This window comes from Suillus discolor, assembly GCF_016758755.1.
Source record: "Suillus discolor strain FC423 chromosome Unknown F5147scaffold_130, whole genome shotgun sequence".
In the NCBI taxonomy this organism is placed as follows: Eukaryota; Fungi; Basidiomycota; class Agaricomycetes; order Boletales; family Suillaceae; genus Suillus; species Suillus discolor.
In genome coordinates this window covers 46091-72278 of record NW_024541377.1, presented here as the reverse complement: position 1 = coordinate 72278, position 26188 = coordinate 46091, and the positions used below count along the sequence as shown (strand labels likewise).

Sequence of the window (26188 nt, the reverse complement as noted above, 5' to 3'; positions counted from 1 at the left end):
AAATCTTTGTCGTGCTCCTCGTCTTGCTCTGTCCATCCATGGTCTTGTGCCATCTTCTCGTCGCATTCCCAGCCGCATACAGTCATAATGGTTGTACCACCTGTTAAAAACAGGAATTTCTTCTCCCCGCAGCACATACAATATATTTAAGAGACCCAACAGATGGTGTCGATGATACTAGTCCAACTATGTAAGTTCCAGCGAGATGTGGGAGGCCAACACAAGTGTCGTACCCTGAGTCTTCTTTTTCTTGTCATTCTTTTTCTTCTTCCTCTTCAGCTCATCACAATCATCTTCTAGAATCAATATCTTCCTTGGATGGTCCTTGCGCTGTTACAGGACAATATCAGTCCCTTAGCCTTTGTGATGTGTCCGATAAACTCCTCATAGTCTTTTTCATTACAAATTGACATTGGAGTTGGTGAGACTCGAGGAATGGCATAAAGTGCTTTGTAGTTGTCATAGGAAATCTTCTGTGGCTTTGCTGAAGAACCTGGGTCTTGAATGTGTCGAAAGGCTCGCTGAGACCAAGCTTCAAGTACATGTTAGTTTCTTTTCTCTTCTTTGGATCATCCTTCTTCATCTCGGCAACAGGGATGATCGAGAGACGCCAGTGACAAGAGATGCAGATAGAGCTGGCTGTTCAGTTGCTTGGGCCTGAGGCTGCTGATGAGCCTTATCTAAAGCATATAGTCAGACACACAACAGATATATATGCGCTGGTTTTCGCTTTTTCTGGTGCTGCTGAGTTGAAGGTGTAGCTACAGCTGGTATGGAAGCCTCTGGTGGTAGTTGGTTCATGGCATCCAGCTCACGGTCGATACTATCTCGTGCCCGCTGTAACACTCGGGTCGGCACTGGGCACATATCTGGTCGAAATCACACCTTACATTCCTCGACACACTTCCGATCTTCCAAAAGTTCCGCACACTTATCCAAGTCGTCTGAAGGTCGTCCGCCCAATTCCAAGGCCTTTCTAGCTCTTTTGATCCTCCATACCATGTCCTATCCTTGTCCATTTGACTTCGCTGGTGTATTTTCCACTTGGTTATCTGTTATTTATTATGTCTAGGGGCACATACATCGAAAATCCTTGCTAATATGTATAGATATGCACCTCGTGCATTATTACATGTATATCTTTGTAGCGACTCGCCTTGAGTTCTTATTACATTTCGGATGTCTTATATCGCAACAGTTCTTGCCCCTATGCATATTCCAGACTTTCACACAGTAGGATATATTCTGGTTCGCTAATACTCGCAACTCACTTCACTTCCCTTGCTTCAAGTCATAGTTAGTAGTAGTCACTTTCGGAATTTAGTACTTCGCGCAATCGATCTTGGTTCATTAGGAACGATTGTTTGGCCTCACTGCTGCCATTTTGCTATTGAATTCCTTGAGTCTTTCGACGGACTTTGCTAGTCATACTACGCAGAGTTCTATACTTCGACAACTGCCGTATTCTCTACTGGAAACCTTGCTGTTTCATCGGAAGCTCGCCGGATGCTTCATGCAACCTTGGACCTTCGTTTCTCAATGTCGGACCTTTACCGGACACTTCGGACAACTCATCGGACACTTCGGACAATTGCTCAGAACTCTGAACGTACTTGAGGTATCCTTTCCTTCTCTCATCTTCAACCTTAACTAGATATCCCTTGCATTTTATATCAAGAGATAATCCTACAGGTGGTCTCTTTGGGATGAACATCTCACTCGCACTCTGAGTCTTAAGGTAACACCTTTTGTATAGCCCACCCGGGAATCAACTCTTTACATAGTACTCGCTCAGCAACAGCTGTATACCCTGAGCTTTCATCCAAGTCTGATTCGGAGCTCAAGAATGAGAGCTCCATGATGCTATCTGAATCAGTGTCTACGAATTCAGCACTTTGAATGCCTTTGCCATTGTGAGCAGGTAGCATGCTCTCTCTGACTTCTTGTGACCTCCTCATTCCAGAATATGGATCATCTGCTGGCAGCTTAAGGTAGAGGACTTGCGAATTCAATGAACATCATGTGCCAAAGCGTTAAGAGTGACAAAGCTGAAATTTTCAAAATCAATTCAACAGGAGGCAGAATGTATAAAAGTAGTTCATGCAAAATACGAGAAACACTAGTGTACACATTATCCATAGAATAAATCAATGCTACATAGAGATGGTGAAAACATTTTGAATTTCAAGAGCTTTCGCTCTGCAGCAACCCCTTCCATGGATTTTTGGGGTCGTAATCATACCCAGCATATAATAACATGGGCCATTGATCTCCACAAACAGCGGTTTCACCGCTCTTGAGATTCTGCTTAGTTCTAAGTAGTATTATGACAGCTAGTTGATTGAATGATTGAATGACTTACTCTGCATTTGACCAATCAAGGCCTGCGGGGCAAAGTAAAGCACCGGTTACTTCGTGATTGAACCCCCGATCTGACTTGATATTCCAAGAGAGGGGTGGTATGACTACCTGTCCTCTGGGCACAAGCCATTCAAGGACAGCAGATTTGAGGGTCTTGGTATCATCACCTCGCACACCAGAGGCTCCTTTACCCAGCTGCAAACAGTGAGTACAATGGTATTTTTAATTTTTTGAACCTACTAATTCTCCTGCGTGAATAACATCTTCCTCCTCGCCATTCGTCAAACGATCTAGAAGACCAGGATAGGAGTCTATTAGCTCCATGAACACCCTGTGTTCCCGTCGAACACTGTCATTGAATCTAGCAGTAAGTCATGGCGGCATGTAATCATCGCAATTGCACTCACTCGGCGGGATAATCCTCTATGGGAGAATCTTGTAATTTTTCAAGTCAGAGAATACCAGCAGTTAGAAGAGAAGGATAGTTACAAAGGGCAAAAACTGTGCGACCAAAATGCCGACCATGAAGTACCAAAGGATTTGAGGAAGGCCTGATGATGAGGACAAAGTGAGGACGACAGTAGTTCACCATGCGAAGAACACTGACACTTTTTTGCGCAGGCCCAGACAAAGCGCTGAACCACTGCGTTTGCGTGAAGAATTGGGATTATTTCCATCACTACTCATAATAATAATAATAATAATGTCGAACGAGGCGGCTCTGATATCAGTAATAAAAGAGATGCTTTACTATATACCAAAAGACACATGATCAAGAAAACTTCTCCATTCCGCGCCATGGATATCGCAAAAGGAAATGAGCCCCGCCATCCGAGTAGCACAGATATCATAATGTAAAATAAAAAACCGCCATCCTAGAGCCATTAATATTGGATGGTGTATTACCTCACCTCACAGTATAGTCATATGGCATGCAGATACTTGAGTCTACAGCACTATTTCAGTAACTGTTGCACCATTTGGACATCAGATGTCAGGCTCACCCTCTCGCAAGCATTTGTGACAATGTACCCACATTGGAGGCAATGTCACACTAAGGTAAGCTCTTGGGCAATGCTGGCATGCAATATCAAATTTACAAGTTACCTTGAGCTTACAACTCTCCTCGGTGCACAGAGGCTGTGATGTGGATGAACTACGCGGTAGTGATTGTGAGTGAGTAATCAAGCATTACAAAAAACTACACGGAATCAGACTTACCCTGCAGACAACTTCAAACGAAGCAATTGGTCCATTCAGGAACTCAAACAACACGACAGGTGAGATTCAATGATTGAGGAGACTGAAAACCATCCAATGGATCTGAAAAAAATTAGGCACCAACAAGGAGTCCAAAAGCGGGCTAGAATCTGAGCTGTATCACGTCAAGGAAGAGCTAAGGAATGCAGAAAATAATATTGCATACCTTGTAGAATGGATGACAACATATAGGCGAAGATGGCTGGAGGAGTACTACCACACTGACAACCTCGAGCGTTATATGCCCTATGGAGTTTGTGTGCCCAACACCGGTCAGATCTCGAATGACACTGCTTCTCCCACAGGGTACTTGGCCTGCGACATCGAAGGTTCAGAAAAGGGTGTGATCTGTGAGTCTGCAGGTGTTATTTTAGAAGAAGAGTAAGGGCACCTGCGAGAGGACAATGCATAGAGTCAGGGTCCGATATGATGTATCAAGATAGGAATTATTATATTGACTACCTAATAGTCAACTCGGAATTAAAGTCATGCTTTGAAGATTCGAGATCATGCTTACCATGAAAATTTCAAATGGGTGTTGCGCTAGTATATTGTATGGTACGCGCATGCCTCACAAATGCATGCCGATCGGGAAAATGACGTCAACGATGGGCAGTCATACACTGCTGCTTAGATTCATACCAGAGTTTCACTACTACATTAACTATACTAAAATAATGTTATAAAGTACGTGAAAAGTTAAGTAAAGTCTAAGGTGCTGTATTAACTCCAGGAAAAAGTAAGTAGAGAGAGGAATAAGGTTGACAGTTCAAAAGAAGTACGGTCAAATCAAAGAAGGTCTTGATATAGTGAACAACTACATTTAAACTCAGCCGGTATTGAGCGCTAACTCACTTACTAATCGGGTGTTGCCAGCTGGGTCTGAATCACATAGCCATTCATTATATCAATTGTGTCCTTCGCATCAGAGAATCCTTTCTGATCTCAAGTTTTGAGCAGCGTTAGTGACTAAGCACGATGTGAATGTGAATATGTAGAGAGTAGTACTATTGGTAATCTGCCACTCCACAATTAGCTGGTGGTGTACTTAGTGATGTGAATACATAGAGTAGCAGTACTGATTTGTCCCTCCAGCGTTGGCTGGTGGTGTGTAGTAGTAGTGCACCATTCAGCGGGCGGGCGTTGGGGAGGCAGCGGGACTTCACTATTTCTACTCCGGTAGGAGGACCTCACAATTAACTTATGTGGCAATTGATCTTTGCTGTAGCATTTTACAAGACAATGCTGCTGCACTTTGGGTCCACAATTCACAAAATTTACTGTGAGTATTAGCTAAGATCCACACAATAGTGATTCACTACAAATACTGACGTCATGCATCTTCTTTCTCCTACCACCACCTCGATTACGATACAATAGCTTTGCATAGATAGCATTATATAGATTCTCGAACGCAAAACATAGACTTTTGAATACAAAAAACGTAGACTTGATTACAGAAGTATGCAGAAATTTAAGTTTGCTATAAGTCTGAAACTGATCATACTACGCAGAATCATGTCCAAACGTGCCGCATCCAGTGGTGATGAACCGACCGCAAAGCGTCACTGCAGGATTAGCAAAGGTAAGTCGTGATTGAATATCGTCACCATTGTTATTCATGAGCACGGTGCAGTGAATCAGACAGGACAATCAGCACTATATGATAATGGCGCATGGGAAATTTTGAAGCAATTCCTCATGACATCCATGTTGTTATCTGAGATGGACGACTCACTTGTGGCGTATCTCGGCGACCGGTACTCTGAGGATGACTGGGTGGAACCCCGATGTTTGTTATTCTCCGGTGACGCTGATAACAATGAATCCTTGAGGGTTCTTATGGCGCTGTGGAGAATGTACATACCAGATCCATCAAAAAAACTGTCCGTGCACACATCTGCATCGAGTCCGGACAACCATTTGTCAGGCTCGCGCATCAAGAAATTGCATAGGTCATACAAAGTAAGTGAATTTCGTGAGTGATATTTTCGTACACTAAACAACATATAGCGTAAAAATATGTATATACTCGATGAGGCCAAGGAGGACAATGAGGAGGAGGAGTATGAGGAGGGAGATGGAGATGGAGATGGAATGTCTGTTCAGTTGCCGAAGGTCACACGAATGCAAGGGCCATTGCTGAAACAGAGGTTGGCTGCAACCTTCGACGACATGGCCAGTTGGTTCGAGCATGCCCAGCTTATCCCAAAGCTGCAAGGATCACACTCACAGAGCTCCTGAAAGCAGGATGTATCTGCTTGATATTCAAAGTAGGTTTCTTTTGAGTCCCGTAGCATATTACTCACTCAATGCATCACAGGAACTGTCACAGAACATGTCGCTGACTATCTTCGGAGGAAAAACTTCCTTGTCACCTTGTCAGCTTGGGTAGTGGGCCAAATTTATGTTGTTGCGGACAGTCCCAAGACCATCGCAGATTCTCTACATAACTCGCTTTATGCTGGCATCAAAAAGTACAGTCGCATCACGGACAAAGAACGTGGAGCAGTCGAACGATCACAAACCACTCTTCCCAACCCGGTGTGGGTGAGAATCAGGCATGGCAAGTACAAGGGCTGCGTAGGCCAAATCTTCAAGTCTGGGCAGGATACTGTTGAAGTCCTATGTCCTACACGCAACTTTCCCTATCCGATGCCCCAGGGGTGTCAAGCATTGGTCGAGCAATCTCATCTTCCGAAAATGATTCAGTGTCTGACATCATCATTGGTGACAAAGTAGTAGGATGGACATTCAAAGGAGAAAGGTATTACATGGGGCTCCTTCTAAAACACTTCCACCGTGATTAGCTTGAACTCCTCACCTCTCCTCACGTCGACGACATTCAACTCCATCTCGAATCCAGATGGGACAAACCTTTCCTCAGGAAAGCTGTCATGGCATTTGCAATGCAATTTTTGCATGTGGGGGACCACGCCAGGGTCATTAAAGGTTCTCTTAGTGGAGAGCTTGGTAAAGTGATCTCGACCGACCATACTTATGGTTCCGTGTGCTTGGAATTTACCTTTCATGAATGTCCGGAAGAAATAGAAGTCCGACTGCAAGATGTTGAGCGTGTCTTTTGGGTCAGTGACTCCGTTAGAGTTATAGCCGGTCCGTACTTGGGTTTGGAAGGACACATCCTTCAAAAGGCTGAGGACGTGTTTCACGTTTGTCAAGTGGCTACTAAGGAAGTGGTAAGTCTAGTGGAATCAGTCAAATTGGAGGATGCACTAACACTTGCTGCACAGGTGGAAGTCTCAAAATATTACTTAGATCGGCATCCGTTGAGTCACACACTCCATTCAAACCTACAAGTGCAACAACATTGAGAGCCTCCCCGGACTCTAACTTGATTGAAATTGGGGATTTCATTCAAGTCCTGGACAGGGAACACACTGGGAAACACGGCGTCATTGACTGGTTGTCTAAGGGAGATAGTTATCTGTGGTTCAGGGATCTCTTCACTCCAGTTGACACAAAGTCCGGACTGTCAAGTAGCTCAGTTCATATAGTGATGGTTCAGCAGACAGACCTCACATGGACAATCCAGTACACAAAAGAAAGAGGCTACAATGTTAAACCTGGAGACACTGTGAGTGTTGCCCGTGGGCCGGAGTATGGGGCAAAAGGGGTCATACAGAGCATGGACTTTCCCAACACTTGCTTGACCCTACTATGTGACAGTGACTGTTTGCTTGTAAGTAATAATCTCTCATCACAACTCAGGCATCTTTGACTTGTGGTAGATTGACGTTCAAATCAGATTTGTTATCAAACTACACAATGTAAGCTTGGATTCTTTCGAGAAGGATATCGTCCAGGAAGTTTTTGTGATTGTGGGTGATTGGAAGGGCTACTGAGCAACACTCTACAGTCTTTCCCCCGAGACTTGTACCATTGCTATCCATGGGCAGCATCACACCACCGTCAAACTTCACGATGTTGTCACCAGGTGAGCAGCATCCACATTTTGTAGTGATTTCAATATTGATGACTTCTAAGGTATGGCACGAGGTTAAGTGGTGCGATGCTCAAAGGCCCGGATTTGATTTGATTTTGCGACATGCGGAGAAGATCTTACTTGATGCTACCAGCCCGAAGCATCACACCACCTGTCGAAATCACTCCCTCTGGCTCGTCCACATCCATCACAGATCTCAGTCTCTCGTCATCCAACAGGTGGGCCAGCTGGTCCGCAAGCCCCGGGGATGTTGATATGATGCATGACCCTGCGTCCAGCATCAATCCCAGCTCATCCACATCTGACCCCATGACTTGAACACGAACATCTTTCCGTCTTCGTCTCCGGTACACGACCTAGTAGCAAGTAGTAACACAAAAACAGGATGTAATGTTGTTGGCGGGGTACCGTATTAGTGTCTATGTAGCTATAGACTTGAGAAAATTTCGAAATTCAATTCGAACTACAAGATTAAATACAAGCCTGTCATGTACCTTTGATTCTTTGTGGGAAGTCAGTAAGACAACTTCTGTCACCTGATGGTGAATTTATTTAACTCAACGCAATATGAATAGGCTTGCTCCAGCCTCGCCCAGGCCCTGGTTTATCGTGCAAATATATATGTTACGTTAGGAAACATGTATTCATACCACTGTCTACACAACTATGTTGCCTTCTCTTAGAAGCATGCAGGAGAAGTGTGCCGGATTGGTGATCTCATAACAGTTATGAGCATATGAAGACGTGCGTAAGTTATTAAACATACCTCTGATTCAATAATATACTGAAGGTATATAGGATCTGCTGAAGAATTTCTCTATGTTCACTGACCAGAAGTAAGTAGCATCCATTGTCCTTGATGTTCAAATGGACCTCACTTACACATATATCTGCAAGTGCTGGTCGCACATTCAGCCACATATGCTCCTTGGCAAATCCCTGCAGGGCGCGCAAATACAGATACCTCAACATATCGGCTACCCGTGGTGCAAAGGCAACACGGGTAGCGAAAATCATGTGTTTTGCAATAAGCTTGGAATAGTGAAGGGTGTATCTTATACCCGTATTGGTCAGTTGGCCTGTGGTGGATGTGAGTGAATGATAAACTTCTTTTTATGAAAACAAGTGATTTACCATTGGAATGTTGCTAGTTCCCCCGTTTGGCCGTGGTAGTGAAGTATACCATGGCGGGCAGTGAGGATCACCACCAACATCTTCAAAACTCAAAGGTCAACCACCCCTCCCCCTGTCAGCTTCTGTAGGAGGCACTATCCCCCCTGATGATGACGTAGGGGAACCCGATGCTCAGGATATGAGCTTGGCTCGACGCCGATCGAGATGACAGAATTGCCAGCTACCCAAGCAATTCAGGGACATCCTTCCTCAGGCTCCACCCACCGTACCCTCAGAAGTCTGTGACTGACCTCCCGCATCTGTTGGTCAAGTTGTGACTTCGTCCGAAAGACCAGCTTCATTATCGCACTCTATATTCCGCACACGGCCAAACATATTCGGGCTAGTTTGCCAGTATTTCTCCTCTACACCCCCATCCCACGACCCAGAAGAGTATGTCACCCTGGCAGATCTCTCCTTTATTCCTAACAGCGGTCTGATCACTGAAGAGCAGCCCCATTCACCCACTGCTTCAGGCAGCAGATATCAGTACCATCCCTATCCCAACCACTCTGCTTTTCAACTCGGTGATTGGTACTGGAATCAGGGGGTACGATGATGGCATCACGCGCAGATTCTACCCTAGGATCTGTACTTACTCGGCAGATTATCCTGAGAAGTACGTGAACTTATAGTGTATGGGTCTTGCGTTAGTCCTAACTTTGCCAGAGTGCTTATAGCCACGGTCCGAAACCTTGGAGGCTGTCCATGTCCGCATTGTCTTATCCCAAAAGTTCGCATACAGAACATGGGAATGCCTCAGGATAGGCAACAACGTGAGACCCTAGAACACAATGATGATTGACGAAGAGTTATGGTAAGCGCTGCACGGTCGTTGATCTATGAAAAGGACTATGGAGTGGGGAGCACAGCGGTAGAAGGTCTTCTGAAGTCACAGTCTTGGGTTCCCACTTTGGTGAGGTTTAAGCCTCCATCAAGGACTATGACTCACCCACCTATAGAATGTATTTTCCGATTGACTTGCTGATCTTGGTTTTAATATCTTCCGCACCCTTGTTGTAGATCTCTTACACAAGTTTGAGATAGGTGTTTGGAAAAAACTTTTTATTCATTTATTACGAATTCTTATGGCGGAAGACAAGAGTCTAGTCCATAAGTTGGATGAAAGGTATGTTCCGTAATCACTAGTCACCAATTCAGCCTGATATCTTCACAAGATACAGGCAAACGCTCACATTCGGCCCAACAACCATCTGAAAATTTTCGGCCAATGCTTCGGACCTGAATCATATGGTGGCCCAAAACTTCGAAGGCCTTCTCCAGGTATGCTCCATCTCACACTGAAGTTGGATGGGCCTTGACTCGATCTGAAGTGCGCTATACCTGTCTTTGATAGTCTTCTCCCTGAACCACACAATCAGACTGTCATGCAATTGCTATTTACTATGGTGCATTGGCACGGACTGGCTAAGCTTCAAATGCACTCTGACCTGACACTAAACATTATGGACCAAGTTACTTCCACAGTTGGCCAACAGTTTCGGAATTTCAAAGCCACTGTTTGCTCAGCATACAATACACAAGAACTTTGTCAAGAGGCTGAGGCTCGCGCCCGATGCAATGTAAAGCGCACTGCAAAACGAGCAGTAGGACAGCAGGGCAAACAAATGGAGCCCAAGCATACACAGCACAATGAGGTATTCAACTTTCAGACCTATAAATTCCATGCTTTAGGCGACTACATTTCTACCATTTGTCTGTATGGCACGTCCGATTTGTACAGCTCCGAACCTGTCAGTCCTATCATGCTCAGTCCCAAAATTCACTTACTGACTTTATATCCAGGGTAAACTCAAACACCACTCTCCCAAGGCTAGATATAGCCGCACAGATTGTAAATCATTTGTGAAACAGCTGACCCGCATCGAATGCCGTCAGGCTCACATCCGCCACATTGGTGACAAGATAGTTCATCGCCCCCACGTAGAAATCGCCGAAATGGCAGGAAGCCCAGATGTTCACCACCACATTGGCATGACACAAAAGTACCCTATACACATAGGAACGTACTTGCGCAGCCATGAGAGTGATCCAGCGATCAAAGTCAGTCCAATCATACTTACCCCAAGAACACCTTCAAATTCCCCCGTACAGAATTTCCTTCCGAAGCTCAAGCAGCATTTATTACAGCGTATTCACAAACTCACAGATATCTCATCTGAAGACACCAAAACCATTATTATCAAGGATTATCATTTGTATCACCATAACATTGCCCGATTCAACTATACTATGTACGATGTTCATAGAGCTCAAGACATCGTCAACCCATGTACTTCCCACTGTAACGTAATGGTTCTCTCCTCTGACAACGATATGGGACTCGAAGGCCATAGGTTCATCTATGGTAAAGTGTTGGGTGTTTATCATGTTAATGTAATCTACGTTGGAGTCGGTATGATAGATTTTATTCCTCTACGAGTTGAGTTCCTATGGGTTCACTGGTACGAGCCCATGGAGCAGGTCTCCTCTTGGGACACCTCTACTCTCGATCGACTCAGGTTCCCGCCTATGGATGATGAATCTTGATTCGACTTTATTGATCCGGAAGATATCCTCAGGGGTTGTCATATCATTCCTGTGTTTGCCAGGGGCAAGAGACATCATGATGGATTGGGGGTGTCCGTGTGTGCAGGAGACAAGGAAGATTGGCATGAATACTATATCGACCGGTGAGTTAAGGGGACAATTCATAAATAACCAAAGCTGAGCTCACAACTTTAGGTTTGTTGATCGCGATGTGATGCTCGGACCTGCGCTGGGCAGGAAACAGGGTATTTTCATATATGTGTCAAGGAGTATAGGACACTATCAGTTTCAGTATCATTGTCCACCTTTGTCCTAAACCGAACCCGCTTTTCCCGTGCTTAGCGCGCCCGCTTATCCGCGCTTTCCCGCGCATCGGACGCACGTTCCCGCGCATCGGATACCTCGGAAACGCATTAGGAAAGTCCTTCGTCCATCCATAGTCCATCTAAACCCCATTGGTATGTGAATTTCCTTACCTCGAGGCTTGTAAAAGGTGTTGCAGCCTTATTACATGTCCTTACATATTTACTATATTTCCTATCCCTTCCTACTCCGAGTGGGATTTTAGACAGTATAAGTTGCCTGTACTTAGGACTACTTACTACACTTCCCTCATACTGTATGCCTCACCCTATAGGTTTACCTTCGAAGTAGTAGGTTGTAGTGCACGCTTTTTAGCCCCTATTAGGTTCCTTATACCTCTCTATACCTAGGATCCCTTACCTCGCAATATACCTTTGCCCTTGCTCTCTGAAACCTCGTTCCTTGACTTCCCTATACCTTGTCCGCACTTTCCCGCACTTTCCGCACCTTCGGCCGCACGTTCCCGCGCCTCGGATAACCTCAGATACACTCCTATACCTCGCGCATACCTGTCCGCTATTTTCCCGTGCTTAGTGCACGCTCTCGGGTCCGCGCATATCCATCATCCTTCTAACAGCAAATCCCTTTAGAGTCGAACACATCTGTTTAGACATAGCAGCTAGGCATTAGCTAGACCCAACTTTGTCCTTGCCACTCAGCAGGACTGTTGTTACTACAGCGACATGTTGATGCACTTTCACTTTGGTCTTGGAGTGGGTCATGTTTACTCTCACTATCGCTTCACACAGGTCAAACCACAAGAAGTCATCACAGGCAACGAGGCCGAAGATACTGATGAAGAAGATGCCGATGAAGAAGATGCTGATGATGCTGATAGTATCAGGGACAGACTAACCCTCGAGGAACACTTCAATTCCAGCGACGAGTCGTTGTTGTCTCAATTTGGCCAAATGTATGATACTGAACTAGAAGTAGATTACAAGAATTAAATGTTGCCCGTGACCTTGAGGAACAGGCTTTACCACTGTGTTGATGCACGTAATAAACTCAAAAAGCCTAATAATCCTTCCTCAATGGCACTCGAATGGCACAAAGTGGCACTCATTTAAGGTATAATGTTACACTCTGCACATAATAATGTTGCAATGGATTGATAAGTACCAAGCCGAATAAAGGCCTCTATAAACTTATATCTTTTATCTCAAAAATTGACCAACAATGTCTTTACCAGAGTATCAACTGCAGAACACCCAAGCCCTTTATGACATCAAATGCTATATGTACAAAGAGACCTTCCCCTGCATGATGCCTCTACTTGTATGTCTTTCTGCCTTGCCAATTGCTCGTTCCTAACTCAATTTCTTCAGGGAAATCTCGCAGGCATAATCGACACCTCTTTGTTGGGTATGTTGTGGTCAGCCAGCATCCAGTGTTGTGTCCTTTGTATGTGAGTATGTCTTTTCTTGAGCATGTCCTGTCGTCTCACTACTATGGCCTGCAGTGTTCTTTGCCAGGTCTTGAGAATGTACTAAGGCTCATTTTTTATGAGCCTTATATATTGATTAGCTCTGAAGTTACAACAGCACATCAGACTCTCCGCATATTTAGAGACCGGATGCATCCACGCTTCTGCACTCGAGGTAGAATGCACCAAGGTACCACTCTACACCATAGATGTAAGTCGAATCCGAACTTCGCCTCACCATCCTATTGATTAGTCTTGCAGAGGCACATCTCCCTTGCATCATTAGATCTGCCTGCTAAGTGGACCAGGCAGGACCAAGACAAAAAAATTCACATTGTTTATGATGGCGTCGTAAGTCTACCTTGCAATTCTGGCTCTATCTCTGGTGATGGTTGTGCAGGTCGATCTAGCAAACTTTCGAACCATCGTTCATTGGGCGGATTATCCATTAGGGTACAACATGCCCGTCTTCAATTTTGGTGGTATTCCTGATATGTTGGAAGTCCATTCAACCATATCGGTGAACGACCATTCGTTCTTTAATGGTTGGCCTTTATCAGATGTCAATATGGTGTCGGAAGGGGATGGTAGCTTCAGTGCTTACTCCCACCATGGAGCACCTTATCCCACCCACTCTGCCCCTTATATCACCCACTCTGCGCCTCATCCCACCCCAGCTGCATCTCATCCCGCCCCAGCTGCGTCTCAGACACTTGTCAATGATGCGCATGACGCCAGTGGCCAAGTCGTTCCCCAGCAGCCTGCTGTTAACTTGAAGCAGATCATGAAGGAATACCCCAAGTGGAGGTTGGTCCTGGCCTACCTACAACTCCTTTTTAGAGTGGCAATTTGCACAGGGAACTCTGTTGTGAACCCTCATGAGATCACCACCAGCAATGCTGATGTGAAAGCTAACTTGATCACCACTCTGTTTTCCCAGAGTCTCAAACGTGCCAATACACTTGAAGAGGACTTAGAAAACGGTAAAAGCTCATTCATGCAATACAGTATACATTTACTGATTACTTTGCAGTTGTTCTCAATGGCTTGACCATAACTCGGGAGGCTATGCTCGTGATGGTATATTTCTTCCTTGTTTTGTTTCTTGTCTCACCTCGAATAGGCCGTCAAGTGGATATTCCAACTTATCTACAATACAGCTCAGGTAGCCGATTGGGCAATCACTCATCATGAAGCAGGATTTGGACTCCATGACATCTTTGGTCCTGTTCTTCAAGCTAAGCTTGAGACGTTGCTAGAAAACTTCTTGCATCCGAAATCCAACCATCTTCCGATCAATGTGAGTTGTTGATTTATATCATGTTATCCAACTCTTACTCTTACTCCCATAGCAAAATGGTTTGGTTTGGTTCTTTCGCTCAAAGTTTTCCAAGACGCTTGCCTGGCACATCGTATTCAGAAAGACCAGGTTGAAAGGTGCTCTAGCCCACTCAACCCCTCATGTGCCACTGGTCATGGCTGATCTTGAGCCTGATCTGTTCAAGAATGCTCCCCACCTCCCGGAAGCCACCCTGGCCTACGTGGCATCTTCTGTAAGTTGTATTCATTGTCTATGGGGTTTTCGTTTATAAAAGTATCTTGATATGTTAGTGCTATGGCGTGCTGCTCTGAGAACTCGATATAGTCATGATTAACAACCACGGTAGTTCCTATGACCTAAGCCGTTATGCATCTCCTACCACAGTTCACACAAATGCCCTTGAGATGCTCAGGATGTTACTACAACTAGACGATGACCCAGGATACCCCGAGTTCATGGACATCATGCGCCCTTTTTGTAATCTCGCGTGAGTTCCCATCCTTGGAATCTATTTCTATGTATCTGGCTAATAGTAATGTCCTGTGCAGGGTGCAAGATGTTACACGGGTTGTATGCCCCAGGAAGAAGTAAATGTCTTTGAGATATCTTTTGCGCCCACTCTCACTTAACTGTACCTCTTGTATTTGAAATATCACCGTCTTCCCAGCTTGCGCCATTTGACAGCACTGGAGTAAATTCAGTTTGCCCAAGTGTTTAGTAAGCTCTTGAGCCGCACAAAGCTACGTAAATCAAATTATTAATTATTTTACTAACATATCTTATCTTGATCGCCATCTTCCGCCACCTTCCGCCATCACGCTATTAATAGCACCGGCTGATATAGCGCTCAAACTTCAAAAAGTCCATAGGCAGATAATTATAAGGTCGTTGTTCAACGATTTTGCAAATGTTTCGACCCACCAACTTTCGACATGGTGAAGATTATTTCAACTTTTTCTTCTACACCTGTAGGCCATTTGACAAATGTCTTTCTTGGGATTGAATGCACCGAGGACGCCCTGGCATCTTGGCTGGGGACACACGGGCCCAACATTGTGAGTATCCATACATGTTTTCATATTTTTTGCTCAAAACTTTACTTCTAGGTTCCAGTCTCCATCTTTATCACAGCTTCTGTGCTGTTTGGATTGGTCAACTCCCATGACCTTATGTCTCTTCTTGAAACGATCCTCGGAGAAGTTGTGAAGCAAATGCAGCTCCAGCAAGAGGATAGTTGTATACAATTCCTTAAGCAAGGAGGGTGTTGTGTTATGGAGGAGATGATGTATCATGCTCAGATGGAAGTATCATTATATAGTAAAGCTATTGCGAAGCTCTGCGAAGAGTTGGATGCCAGAAATCAGCCAGGTGTGCCGCATCATTGAAAGGCTTATGTTGGATACTAAATGTATTCCCAGCATCGGGGTGTCTTCGCTCAAATTTGGAACTAGCTTCAGTGAACACCATTGGGTCTATGGAGGCATCTTCTCGTACACTCAAATTCTGTCCCTTTCAGCCTTTAAATGATATTCAAGATAAATCATACAAGAAATGCCAGGCATGGCTTCTTAAGTCAAATATCCAAGACACTGCGGAAGTCAGTTTTGATGTCAGCCAAATGCTGTCCTAGCCAGCCTTGCACTTGGGAAAGGGTGAAGACGGCGTCATCATTGTCGTACATGGTATGGTACCAGAGTGTACTCCATGTGCTCCCAGACCCCAAGCTCCAAGACCCCGGAATCTGCTGGATGAGTCCTTGTCTCCTCTAACTGCATCATCTGCTCTACTCTCCTATCCTCTGCTATCCCTCCTGACCTCGTCCTCCTCCTATCCCTGTCTCCCCGGCCTTCGCCTGAAGCTCCCCACTACATTTTCCCCCTCTGCAAATGTGTCCCTCCGGGGTCGCGTTCTACTCTAAGCTGGTTTTGCATCTGTCTCCCGTTCGTCATCGTCTTCCATATCATCCTCTTCTGACTCTAGATCGTCCTCCGATATTGTTCCTATCTCCAACTGCGTCTCCAAGGATTCATCTTCTTCATCTGTGCCTTCATCCTGTAGTGCTTCTTGTAGTGCCGCCAACGTGGTACCATTACGTGGGATGAACCTTTGAAGTCTTCACGCATGAAATAGGCTGTTGATGGAAAAGCCTTCTAAAGAAGTGAGAGTATAGGAGTTGCTAGTCTGAGAGACCACTCGCCTGGGTGCTGACCACTTCGGTACGAGTTTCCTCGAGCTTGCCATTGTCATGTCTGTAGTGTTTGCATAGACTTGGACTAGCTGCCCTGGTTTGAATATAACTTCTCCTGCACGTGACTGCAGAACTTTCTTATCAAAAACACTCTTCCATTTCATTGCATGCGCTGTTGCGTGGTTCACGCTGTCCAAGCGCTGTTGGTCCACATACACCATATGAATGTTCACTTCCGATATGGTTGGTTCAGCGCTTGCATCTGTGATTGCTGTAGGAATGGTGTTGACCACTAGTCCTAGGAGGTTTTCTTTTGGTGAAAATTTGAATGCTGGGATGATGCGTTCGTTGAGCTGTCGAATCACCGTATTGAAGTGGTCTGGCCACTTCCACGTCATGTCCTCTGCCTTCGCATTCTCGTTCTCATCCTCTCCTAATCCTGGACTGCACAATCTCCTCAGTCGTCCTAACAACTTCCCGTTGGTGTTCTCCACTAGACCGTTGATCCATGGTGAATAGGCCGCTATGACATGGTGTTTCACATTATGTGCTGAGCACCACGCGCATACATCTCCGTTGTCAAAATGCAACCCTCCATCCGTCATGAACATTTCCAGTGCTCTGAAACTGTGCGCGACTGCGTCTAGCCCTGCAATCATGGTCTTTGCATTGCCGTACATCTTCAGCTTGAATCCCCAAACATATTGAGAATATGTATCGAGGATAAGTAAGGCATTATGATATCCTCCTTTACTCTTAGGTAATGAGAGGTAGTCCGCGACCAGCAGCTTGAATGGATGTCATCTTGTGATGGGATACATTAGGGTGTGCAGATGGGTTGATCCGAAGTTCTTGCATTGCGGACAGTCAAGGATTGCCGTCATAATGGATCGGTCTAGTGATGGGCTTGCGATTCAATCCATGAGCTGTAGCTTGGTAAGGTCTCTTCCCCAATGCCCATTGTTAGCATGCTCTTCCTTTGCTAACTCTACTGCTTCCTTCTGCGTGACGCACTCCATTCACGCTCGTGCTTGAGTAGACTTGCCATCTGTGATACGCCATAGTCGTCCATCCTCGACTATGTATCCTAACGCTCTGTGTTGCGCTCATCTGCGTTCTCGCTCTGGTTTGTTGCCATCGAGGTTGAACAATGCCTCTATGATCTCCCGGAAGAGTGGTTCTTCTTTGAATCAGTCACATAATTCTGTTGCTAATGTCTCTGAAGTAGTGTCAGTCTGTTGTATGAGGAATAGGTCGTTCACCAGTCTGTGTTCTGCCTCCCAGTCTTCGCTCACTGACCACGCGCTACCATCTCCATCCTTCTGTGGTTGTCCCGATGCCCTTCAACTAAGAGCATCCGCTGCCGTGTTGCTTGCACCTGACCGATGTTGTACATCTGCAATTTGGTAAGCTATGATGCCATCTCGCCATCTGGCATGCACTATTGATGGCTTATCGTTCAATAATGTATCTCTCAATGCAATACAATCCGTCTCAATTTCGACCGGAAAGCCCCAAATAATTGATCCAAATTGATTGAACACATATTTTAATGCTGCGAATTCCAACAGGTAGGGCTTGTACCGTTCCTCTGTTGGTGATGTCCATTTTGACGTGAATGCAATTGGGTGAACTTTGGTAGTCGTTTCACCTGACGTTTCTTGAAACGGAAAACACTGTGCTAAGACTGCTCCGAAGCCATCTTTGCAGCCATCACTGATGACGATAAACGGTGTTCCGTCGAACATGGGTGCTTTGAGTACCAGTTCCATCAAGAGAATTTGCTTGAGCTTTACGAATGCGCGAGTGTGTCGTTGCTCCCAGAAGGTTTCAAGTTTGTGTTCTCTCAAAAACTGTCTATACTTATGTTTCCCTCCTTTCGTGCTGATTGGTGGTGCATCCAGGTTGCGTAACATGTCTGTGAGCGGTATTGCGATACGAGCGTAGTCTTTGATTAACGATCTGAAGTATCCTGTCAAGCCTAAAAAGCGCATCAATTCTAATAAATTTGACAGAACTGGCCACTCAGCGACTGTGGCAATCTTCATTAGATCTGGCCGTATGCCCTCCCATCCCACTCGCGCTCCCCCGAAAATGACTTCATTCATGAACAATTGTGTCTTTGTTGGCGATATTGACAGGTTCCGTTCTCGGCACCTGGTGAAAAACATGTGTAAGCGATCCAGTAATTCACTGAATACATTTCCCGCCATTGTGCCATTGTCGACATATAGCTCCATGAGTAGTTTGACTAGAATATCTGACAGGGCCAGTGCTGTAAGGTCGCTGAAGCATGATGGAGCTCCTTGCATGCCCATTGGCATTTGACGATACACTTCATATCCTCACCCTTCCGTGTAGAAACATAGGTATGGTTGACTGTCTTCCTCTACTGGTATCACATAGAAGCCAGCTGCAAAATCCAATACGCAAATATATTCGTGCCCTGCTAAATGTTGCTGCTTCGCTGTGATGTCCCCTTGTGGTGTTGGTGTGACTTGAGAGATTTTATTGACATCATTGAAGTTTTGACAGATATGCCATTTGACCTTTGGTGTATTGGTTTCCTTCAATTCTGGTTCTGCTGCTGATGCTGAGTCCATGTCAATATCTAAATCCGGTGGCTCACCGAGTGCGATACACTGCCCATTAACAACCCTCCGTATGTCCTCCATCGAAAGGCTTGTCCCTGAATGTGTTTTTTGTATGAGGACCATTGATGCGACGGCCTTGACTTCGTCCGATTTGATGAACCTTGTAATCCCTGCTTCCCGCATGTCGTCCAATACTGGGAACAGGTATTCTCATTGCAGTTTGGTTAACAGTCGTTGGTGTACTTTCTTTGAGAACGTAGCATCTGGTGGGATCTGTAGTCAAAACTCAATGAAATCTACTGGTTTCACCTCTCGTACTGATAGTGCGAAGATGTCTGCGAATTCTGCAATAAGTGCTTGAGTCTGTGCCCGTTGATCTTCCGTGAGGTGTTCTCCATAACAGACCGCGTTCACGATTGCTTCCACTCATGCTGGCCAGAACGGCCTGTGTTTGGTCAACCTAGTAAAGATATCTTTGGGTAGCATCGAGGTTGATGAGTCTAGTACATCACCTGCTGTAGGTACTTGTTCTATATCTTCCACTTCAAAAACTGATTGAGGAACTGAGTCCGATTGTGTTGCTTGATGAGGGTTGATGGTGAGCTTGTCCGTGTTCCTTTCGCTGATGGGTGCCTGTTGAATTGAAGTGTTAGTTGATGAATCGAGTTTATGTACGTCTATAGGTGATGGTATAGTAGATACATGTAATATATTATTATTGTTGTCATCGTTCTGCTTAAGTATAGACATTGAAGATGGTACGGTTTGATTGAAGGTGGTACTGGATGGGAAACGGATAGCTGTAGGTAAGCATGGAAGTGGTAACGGTCGAAATGTGGTGAAGTTCTAGATTCGATGGAAGTCATTACCATATGGGAGTAGTATGGCATCACTGCTATAATCATGTATTGCACGCACTTGCTCTAATAGTGGTTTTCCGATTAGCATGCACCACGATCCTCCACTAGGAAATACTTCGAAGGTTGTTTGAATATTGATCGGTCCCCAGGAGATTGTTCCCAACCATACACCGGTTGATGATACTAGAGAGCCATCAGCCATACGAAGCGTTCTGGAAGATGGACTTAGCGGGGATAATCTTCTTGTGATCCGCTGAAAGGCTGCCATGTCGATTGCGTTGATCATGGCGCCATTGTCGACTATGGCTAAGATTCGTATCTTCTCTCCCTGAGGTCCGTGCAGGTGAGGTACTGTGAGGAAGGGATTGCTCGTTTGAGTTCTGATTGCTTGCCCCGTGTCATCCAACAAATAAACATCAGTGATAGTATTGCTAGATATAGTGGAGAGCACAACCAAGTGCGCGTTTGTTGATAGATTCTCCGACGATGTTACTACGTCTGTAACTGAAGAAGAAAGATCTGTAGTCAAAGGGTTACTAACTGGTAGTAAGTTAGTTTGCGAGAGATGAGAAGGTAACTTGACAGGCATGGTAGGCGATCCTTTCTGAGTATGTACAATATTGAGCGCTTGCGGCGCTGTAGAGGATGAAAAAATGAAATGTTCTGGCTTCGTCGACATGGGTGATTGGTTGGTGGATGGACTCTGATCTTGTGGGACTACTGCTGGTCCATTGTTTACAGTGGTCCCCCATAGTTTTCCGAACTCCACTCATATCCCTGGTCCAAAACACCTGCTCCCTCATATGGTTCTCCCCAACCGAGTTCCCCCTGCAGCGCAATATGGTAGACTGGTGCGGACAGTGTGTTCCCTTGCGGTGGGAAGTAAGGATGGTTCGATGTGGTGACGTATTGAACTGGTGTGGGGTATGGAATTTGTAGTGTTTGCTGCTGGGTTGCTCGTCGCAATGGTCCTGCTACGTACTGACACCATCGAGTCTCATGTGGTCGTAGTTGACTCGTAGCCGTGCACTGCGAACTAAGGTGCGTCGGATCCGTGACCATTCCATGACTATAACACTCTCCCGATCCTAATATTGCTGTTCCCGGATGTAGGGGATATGGCCGTTCTAACGATTGAGCACTGTCCATACCATATGCTCTGTGCCATAGGCTGACATCTGCTTCATATTGCCGCATCCCAGGTTCTGTGTTAGGCCTTTGCGGCATTAGAGCCACCTTTTCTAGAATCTGGGAGCAAGACAGCTGTACTTGTGGGATAAATGTTCCCCTACTGTTGCTGTATGTTGGGTATCCACTGCGCGACGGTATTCCTACGTTCATTGATGGTAACATTGCTGGTGCTGCGGTGAATAATGATGGGTTGAGAGCATTTGGCATCCGTACAGGACCCCGGCTGCTCCCTATATCGCATGTCCACCGGTAGCACCCCACATGCCCTCAAAATGACCCATCCTATGTCCTAAATAGTGCACCCCACATGCCTGTGGGACCCACCCTATGTCCGTCAGTAGTGCCCCAAGAGAGACCCGCCTAGACTGACGACAAACCTCCAACTGACATTTGGTTTCCCTAAACAAGCACCGCTTCAAGTTGACTAGTATGCCGACAGTCCGACAAAGTGATCCACCATGTAGACCAATTTAGACTATGTCTTCTTGCTTAGTACTTGTACTGATTTTAATTCCTGAACTTCTAAGACGCACCCTGAAGAAAATGAAAACTCATTTTGGCACTACAGAAAGTCCACTGGACATTTACGGACACTCGTCAGTATCAAGGAACTCGTCTGGAACATCCATGCTCAGTGTCTGAGTCTCAGACGACCAGTATCACACTCTAAAACTGTGGGCTTTTGAACAACAAGTTTTTATTCTACAAAACACTTTTCTCTATAGATGGGAAACAGCTGGTATGGTGAAAGTGCATGAGATTATTGCATCACAGTTCACCATATGGCCTCGCAAAAGGCAGAACCGTGGGCGTACCTAGCTAGAATCCAAGCACGAAATTTTTGCAAAAAGTTTCCTTTTTTGGTTTGTTTCCGCGGAGAATTTCCTTTTTTGGTACCTAGCATGTCCGAAGTGCGCCCCACAAGCCTCAAAAGTGTTGCGCCCCAAGAGCAAAATTTAGAAAATTTGCAGATATGCGGTATAGGGAGCAGCCGGGGTCCTATCCGTACTGGTGCAGGGTGGTTCGTGGGTGATGCGTGCTGCAAGAATTGTTGTGGAGCAGGCAAGGGAAATGCTACGCTTTGCATCTTGAGTTTGGAGATCTCTATGTCCCTCGCTCGTTCCTTGTCTAAATTCTCGCGTCCTCGTTTGAGTTTGATGTTTGGCACGTCTTGTATGTCTTCCATGAACTCGTCCCATGAGTTGTAGATGCACTTGAGATGGTCTTTCAACAGGTCCGGGATGCCTTCTAATGCGTACTCAATCATTGCACCATCCATATCACCCATTCCCAGTGCCAATCATGAGATGTTGACCGCCCAGGTTACATGTGCATAGTTACCCGTCCTCCCTTCCTGCATCCAAACTCCAATTTTGTCTTCTTTCAACACTTGCGCCATGATGTGTTCCTTCTGTTGTGCTCGCGTGAGTTTAGGACACTTAGGAGGTGGCCAATGTTTGAAATACACCTACAGGGACTAGTTGCGGAAATATATGGCCAATGTTTGAAAAATTCAAGTTTGAGGTTGGCGAATGAGCTGAGGTGGTGGGACGTTAAGTTATGGTACCATTCTTCTGCGACTTCTCCTGGTGTTAGCTGCATGCCGAACCGTTGGACGTGCTGTGCATCTGTCCAAGATATAGGGAGTGATAGTTCAAATTGAGCGAACCACACTGATGGGTTCTCATTCTCCCCATAGTCACCATAGAAGAGTGGTACTGATTTCACAGTGTCTGGTGTGCCCATTGTCTGTGTTTTGCCTAAGGATGCCCATGGTTTGTTTGATTTCGAGGTCGTTATGGGAGGTGGTTTACGAAGTGCTGATGTCGTCTTCGCTACTGACTTACTTCTCAGTCTAGTAGGCGTAGTTGACAATAACGAGGTTTCAGTAGAATCTGAGGAGGGAATATTGTCTACCAGTGTGAAGCATGCTGGGTGAAGGCGAAATGCACCTCCGGTTTCTCCCGATGGTTTGTGTTCAACGTAGTGAGGCAGCGGCAGAGAAACACTATGTCTCCTTGGTGTTGTTGGTGCTCCTTCCAAGGGATTCGTTGGGGAAGAAGTAGGAGGAAGTACTGATAGTGTGCCTCTTCGCTGTAGGTGTCGCAACCGTGCACAGTCTTCAATTGAAATTTCACCTGATTCAGATTCCTGCTTTATTTCGTGGGTCACCTCCCCACTCTCATCACCATATGTCCTAGCCAGCCTTGCGCTCGGGAAAGGGTGAAGACAGTGTCATCGTCATCGTACATGGTATGATACCAGAGTGTGCTCCATGTGCTCCCAGACCCCAAGCCCCAAGACCCTGGAATCTGCCAGACGAGTCCTTGTCTCCTCTAACTGTGTCATCTGCTCTACTCTCCTATCCTCTGCTATCCCTCCTGACCTCATCCTCCTCCTATCCCTGTCCCCCCGGCCTTCACCTGAAGCTCCCCACTACAACGCCCCCTAACTCTCCTCGTCTTCATGAATACCTTCTGAGGGTGAGTGCTAATATTATGGGAGATCTGGTGATCTGACACTGTACAGCACGATGACAACCCCTCCCCACTGCCCCGTTTGATGAAAGCCTGGGTTGATAATATCATATATCGCTCATACATAGCACATCTTTTGCAGAAAGCAACGAGCCCCTACCTACCATGAAAGGCAACTGGTTCACACAAAAGGAGGCAAAGGCACCAGCCGCGCTCATGTCTGTTTTTCATATTCTAGACTTGAAGAAGCAGCGTGCCCAGATCGAAGTAGACATGCTGTATGATGCAATTGTACGTATCGCCGAGCTCGATGCCATGGATGATGATGGTAAGTGCTCAACTTTTGTTCTAATTTTATCACATTAAGAAGACTGTAGGTACATCTTTGGGAACAGCTGGGATCCTTGAGTCACATTTACCTGGTGATCGGTTCAATGATTGGTTTTCGACCCCATCCGCACCTTCCGATACCTCTGACATCCTATAATAATCTCACTTGTACTTTTACCACCTACTTGTAGCCTTTCTCCTTCCCTTTCAAAGTTGGTGGCACAGTTCCGCCATCTGTTGTATCAGTACCTCACATGAATTGGTTGTATGCTTGGACTTGATCTATGTTATTTTTACTACTCCTGTTCTACCTCTTTTTATTTATTTGACAAGCGCATTTTGACAAAAATGGTTGTGGCAGGATGCGCGCTCGTTCGCCCTGCAATGATTTATTTTGAAAATGTTTAAGTATTTGATAAGCAATACCTTGAAGTCATGTAAATAACCCCTATGTGCTCTCATATGACATAGGTGCATCAAAAGAATTGGACGGAATACTGGATACTAACAAGTCCACTCGCATTGTAATCATGGTCACAGGAAGAAACCATTCTCAACTTTTCCAGTGTGGGTGTCCATGTCCTGGCCACAGAAAGTAGGTCCTAAAGTGCAGGCCATCAATCTGGACATGTCAGCAGTAAGTTTTGTTCAAGACATTCCTCCACATACTGATGATTGGAGCAGAATGTGGTTGATCTAGTGCACAGTGGTATAGATCACTTGAGGTAGTCTTCGTCCAGATGAGTGGTGAATCATTCTCGTATGATGGTCGATCAGTTATCCTAAATTTTGATTTAGATAATCGCAAAAAAATTGATTCCGGACACCATCTGGTCCGCCATTGCTATCATGGACATTGGTCAGTTCAAAGCTCAAGTGTCCCGCGTGCCCTGGTTTACCCTTTTCTTGCGATTTTTAATACATGAGCATATCTACTGGCAAGGAACCATACTTTCAAAACCCATCTGTCACGATCCTCCTTTGCCGATCTATGAAGCTCATTTCACCATCTCCTCAACACGATCCTCCTTTGCCGATCTATGAAACTCATTTCACCATCTCCTCAAAGCCTCCTGAGCCTTCCGCCCCCTGCTGTCAGTCATGACCCTCCCTTTCCACTCCACGCTCGTCGTCTTCCAATCTTCCCCAATCCCCCCTTCCCTAGATTACGGACATCAGTGCAATCAAACACGAAAGCTGAAGTATGTACCGTTTGTTTCAAACTACTACCAGCCTCGATCTAACAATGACTCTTTGTAAACCGACAGCATTTGTCAGCCTCGCCTTCAAGCCGTTAGCCCCACAAGCCCACTGATCTCATTTTAGTACGATACTGAGATATTTGAAGTTACTTACAGCATTTTGTAGCCCCATAAGATTTACTGATTTGATGACAAGTGTACATTGAAGGAGATGGCAAAGTGTTACTAGTAGAGTCTGTAAATAGTAACTTCACAATTCTGTCTTGCCCTTCTGGGTGAAATGCTGTGAGAGGGACTTCAACTTCGTGCAACTCTCGCACTTGTTTCATCCTATTCTTTCTAACTCAACCCTACAGCCTCATGTAGAACCCACAGAAGTCAAGAAGAGCATCTTTGAGTCCAAACCTCTTAACCAAATTGCTGGGCTTGTCGACCGCCTTCTCCCTGTAGAGGCTTTACACCCGGTGATCACTATTCTGATGAGGGTTCCTTGGCTTGTTGACGCTCACCCCGGGTTGGCCGACCTAATTCTGGGAGTTTAAAGTATTCCATTTCTCCTCTATACGATGTGACACTTTTCCTCAAGGAACACAATCCGACTCTTACACAAACTCATGCACGGTTCAGCACTACTAGATCGCTGACAGTTCCAGTTTGCAAATATCAACCATCGTCAATAGCTCCCACTCTCTGAGTCAGCACTGTGTCAGTCAATTGTGTCTTTTTCTTTCCTAACTGGACTCAGCGCATCTCCAGGTCACTTTGCACTTCTTTTGATGACACCAATGAATTTGATTGGGCTGCATGAATCGCGCGAAACCTTGTTTGTCACAAAGATTACGAGGCTAGGCTCACAGCTGTTATCAACTGTAAGTCACTCGTTTGCTCGTCTAACCAGTCTTAACTCAATCAAACATAGATTCCCTTC

General features: G+C 45.5%; 8 protein-coding genes across 8 annotated transcripts; 6 read left to right on the top strand and 2 right to left on the bottom strand.

The window, feature by feature from the left end:
* Positions 1 to 2184: 2184 nt before the first annotated feature.
* F5147DRAFT_781271 (uncharacterized protein) lies at positions 2185 to 3048 on the bottom strand (the record flags this gene model as incomplete). The annotated part of the gene is made up of 6 exons (XM_041442607.1): positions 2185 to 2314; positions 2363 to 2556; positions 2602 to 2710; positions 2769 to 2796; positions 2851 to 2912; positions 2969 to 3048. The coding sequence occupies 6 exons, from the start codon at positions 3046 to 3048 to the stop codon at positions 2185 to 2187; spliced, it is 603 nt and encodes a 200-aa protein (XP_041285282.1).
* Positions 3049 to 3506: 458 nt separating this feature from the next.
* F5147DRAFT_658915 (uncharacterized protein) lies at positions 3507 to 4006 on the top strand (the record flags this gene model as incomplete). The annotated part of the gene is made up of 3 exons (XM_041434520.1): positions 3507 to 3533; positions 3590 to 3641; positions 3699 to 4006. The coding sequence occupies 3 exons, from the start codon at positions 3507 to 3509 to the stop codon at positions 4004 to 4006; spliced, it is 387 nt and encodes a 128-aa protein (XP_041285281.1).
* A 1133-nt stretch (positions 4007 to 5139) lies between these two features.
* Positions 5140 to 7903, top strand: F5147DRAFT_658914 (uncharacterized protein; the record flags this gene model as incomplete). The annotated part of the gene is made up of 10 exons (XM_041434519.1): positions 5140 to 5206; positions 5258 to 5586; positions 5635 to 5803; positions 5945 to 6171; positions 6432 to 6818; positions 6914 to 7321; positions 7371 to 7409; positions 7539 to 7576; positions 7627 to 7646; positions 7719 to 7903. The coding sequence occupies 10 exons, from the start codon at positions 5140 to 5142 to the stop codon at positions 7901 to 7903; spliced, it is 1869 nt and encodes a 622-aa protein (XP_041285280.1).
* A 2321-nt stretch (positions 7904 to 10224) lies between these two features.
* On the top strand, positions 10225 to 11308 carry F5147DRAFT_781269 (uncharacterized protein; the record flags this gene model as incomplete). The annotated part of the gene is made up of 2 exons (XM_041442606.1): positions 10225 to 10512; positions 10565 to 11308. 2 exons carry the CDS (start codon positions 10225 to 10227, stop codon positions 11306 to 11308), a joined length of 1032 nt encoding a protein of 343 aa, XP_041285279.1.
* Positions 11309 to 12354: 1046 nt separating this feature from the next.
* F5147DRAFT_781268 (uncharacterized protein) lies at positions 12355 to 12621 on the top strand (the record flags this gene model as incomplete). The annotated part of the gene is made up of 2 exons (XM_041442605.1): positions 12355 to 12384; positions 12421 to 12621. 2 exons carry the CDS (start codon positions 12355 to 12357, stop codon positions 12619 to 12621), a joined length of 231 nt encoding a protein of 76 aa, XP_041285278.1.
* A 229-nt stretch (positions 12622 to 12850) lies between these two features.
* Positions 12851 to 16520, top strand: F5147DRAFT_658913 (uncharacterized protein; the record flags this gene model as incomplete). Its single annotated transcript, XM_041434518.1, has 17 exons — positions 12851 to 12949; positions 13000 to 13036; positions 13199 to 13308; positions 13359 to 13448; positions 13498 to 14080; positions 14131 to 14177; positions 14221 to 14397; positions 14450 to 14650; positions 14693 to 14703; positions 14765 to 14905; positions 14967 to 14988; positions 15103 to 15135; positions 15288 to 15473; positions 15525 to 15786; positions 15837 to 16015; positions 16049 to 16100; positions 16477 to 16520. The coding sequence occupies 17 exons, from the start codon at positions 12851 to 12853 to the stop codon at positions 16518 to 16520; spliced, it is 2274 nt and encodes a 757-aa protein (XP_041285277.1).
* Positions 16521 to 18282: 1762 nt separating this feature from the next.
* On the bottom strand, positions 18283 to 18456 carry F5147DRAFT_553410 (uncharacterized protein; the record flags this gene model as incomplete). The annotated part of the gene is made up of 1 exon (XM_041430444.1): positions 18283 to 18456. A coding segment is annotated over one exon (174 nt), but the record flags the coding sequence as incomplete, so codon positions are not given.
* A 3697-nt stretch (positions 18457 to 22153) lies between these two features.
* F5147DRAFT_781264 (uncharacterized protein) lies at positions 22154 to 24215 on the top strand (the record flags this gene model as incomplete). Its single annotated transcript, XM_041442604.1, has 8 exons — positions 22154 to 22424; positions 22982 to 23186; positions 23247 to 23347; positions 23399 to 23474; positions 23539 to 23734; positions 23781 to 23808; positions 23871 to 24056; positions 24106 to 24215. 8 exons carry the CDS (start codon positions 22154 to 22156, stop codon positions 24213 to 24215), a joined length of 1173 nt encoding a protein of 390 aa, XP_041285275.1.
* Between the last annotated feature and the right edge of the window lie 1973 nt (positions 24216 to 26188).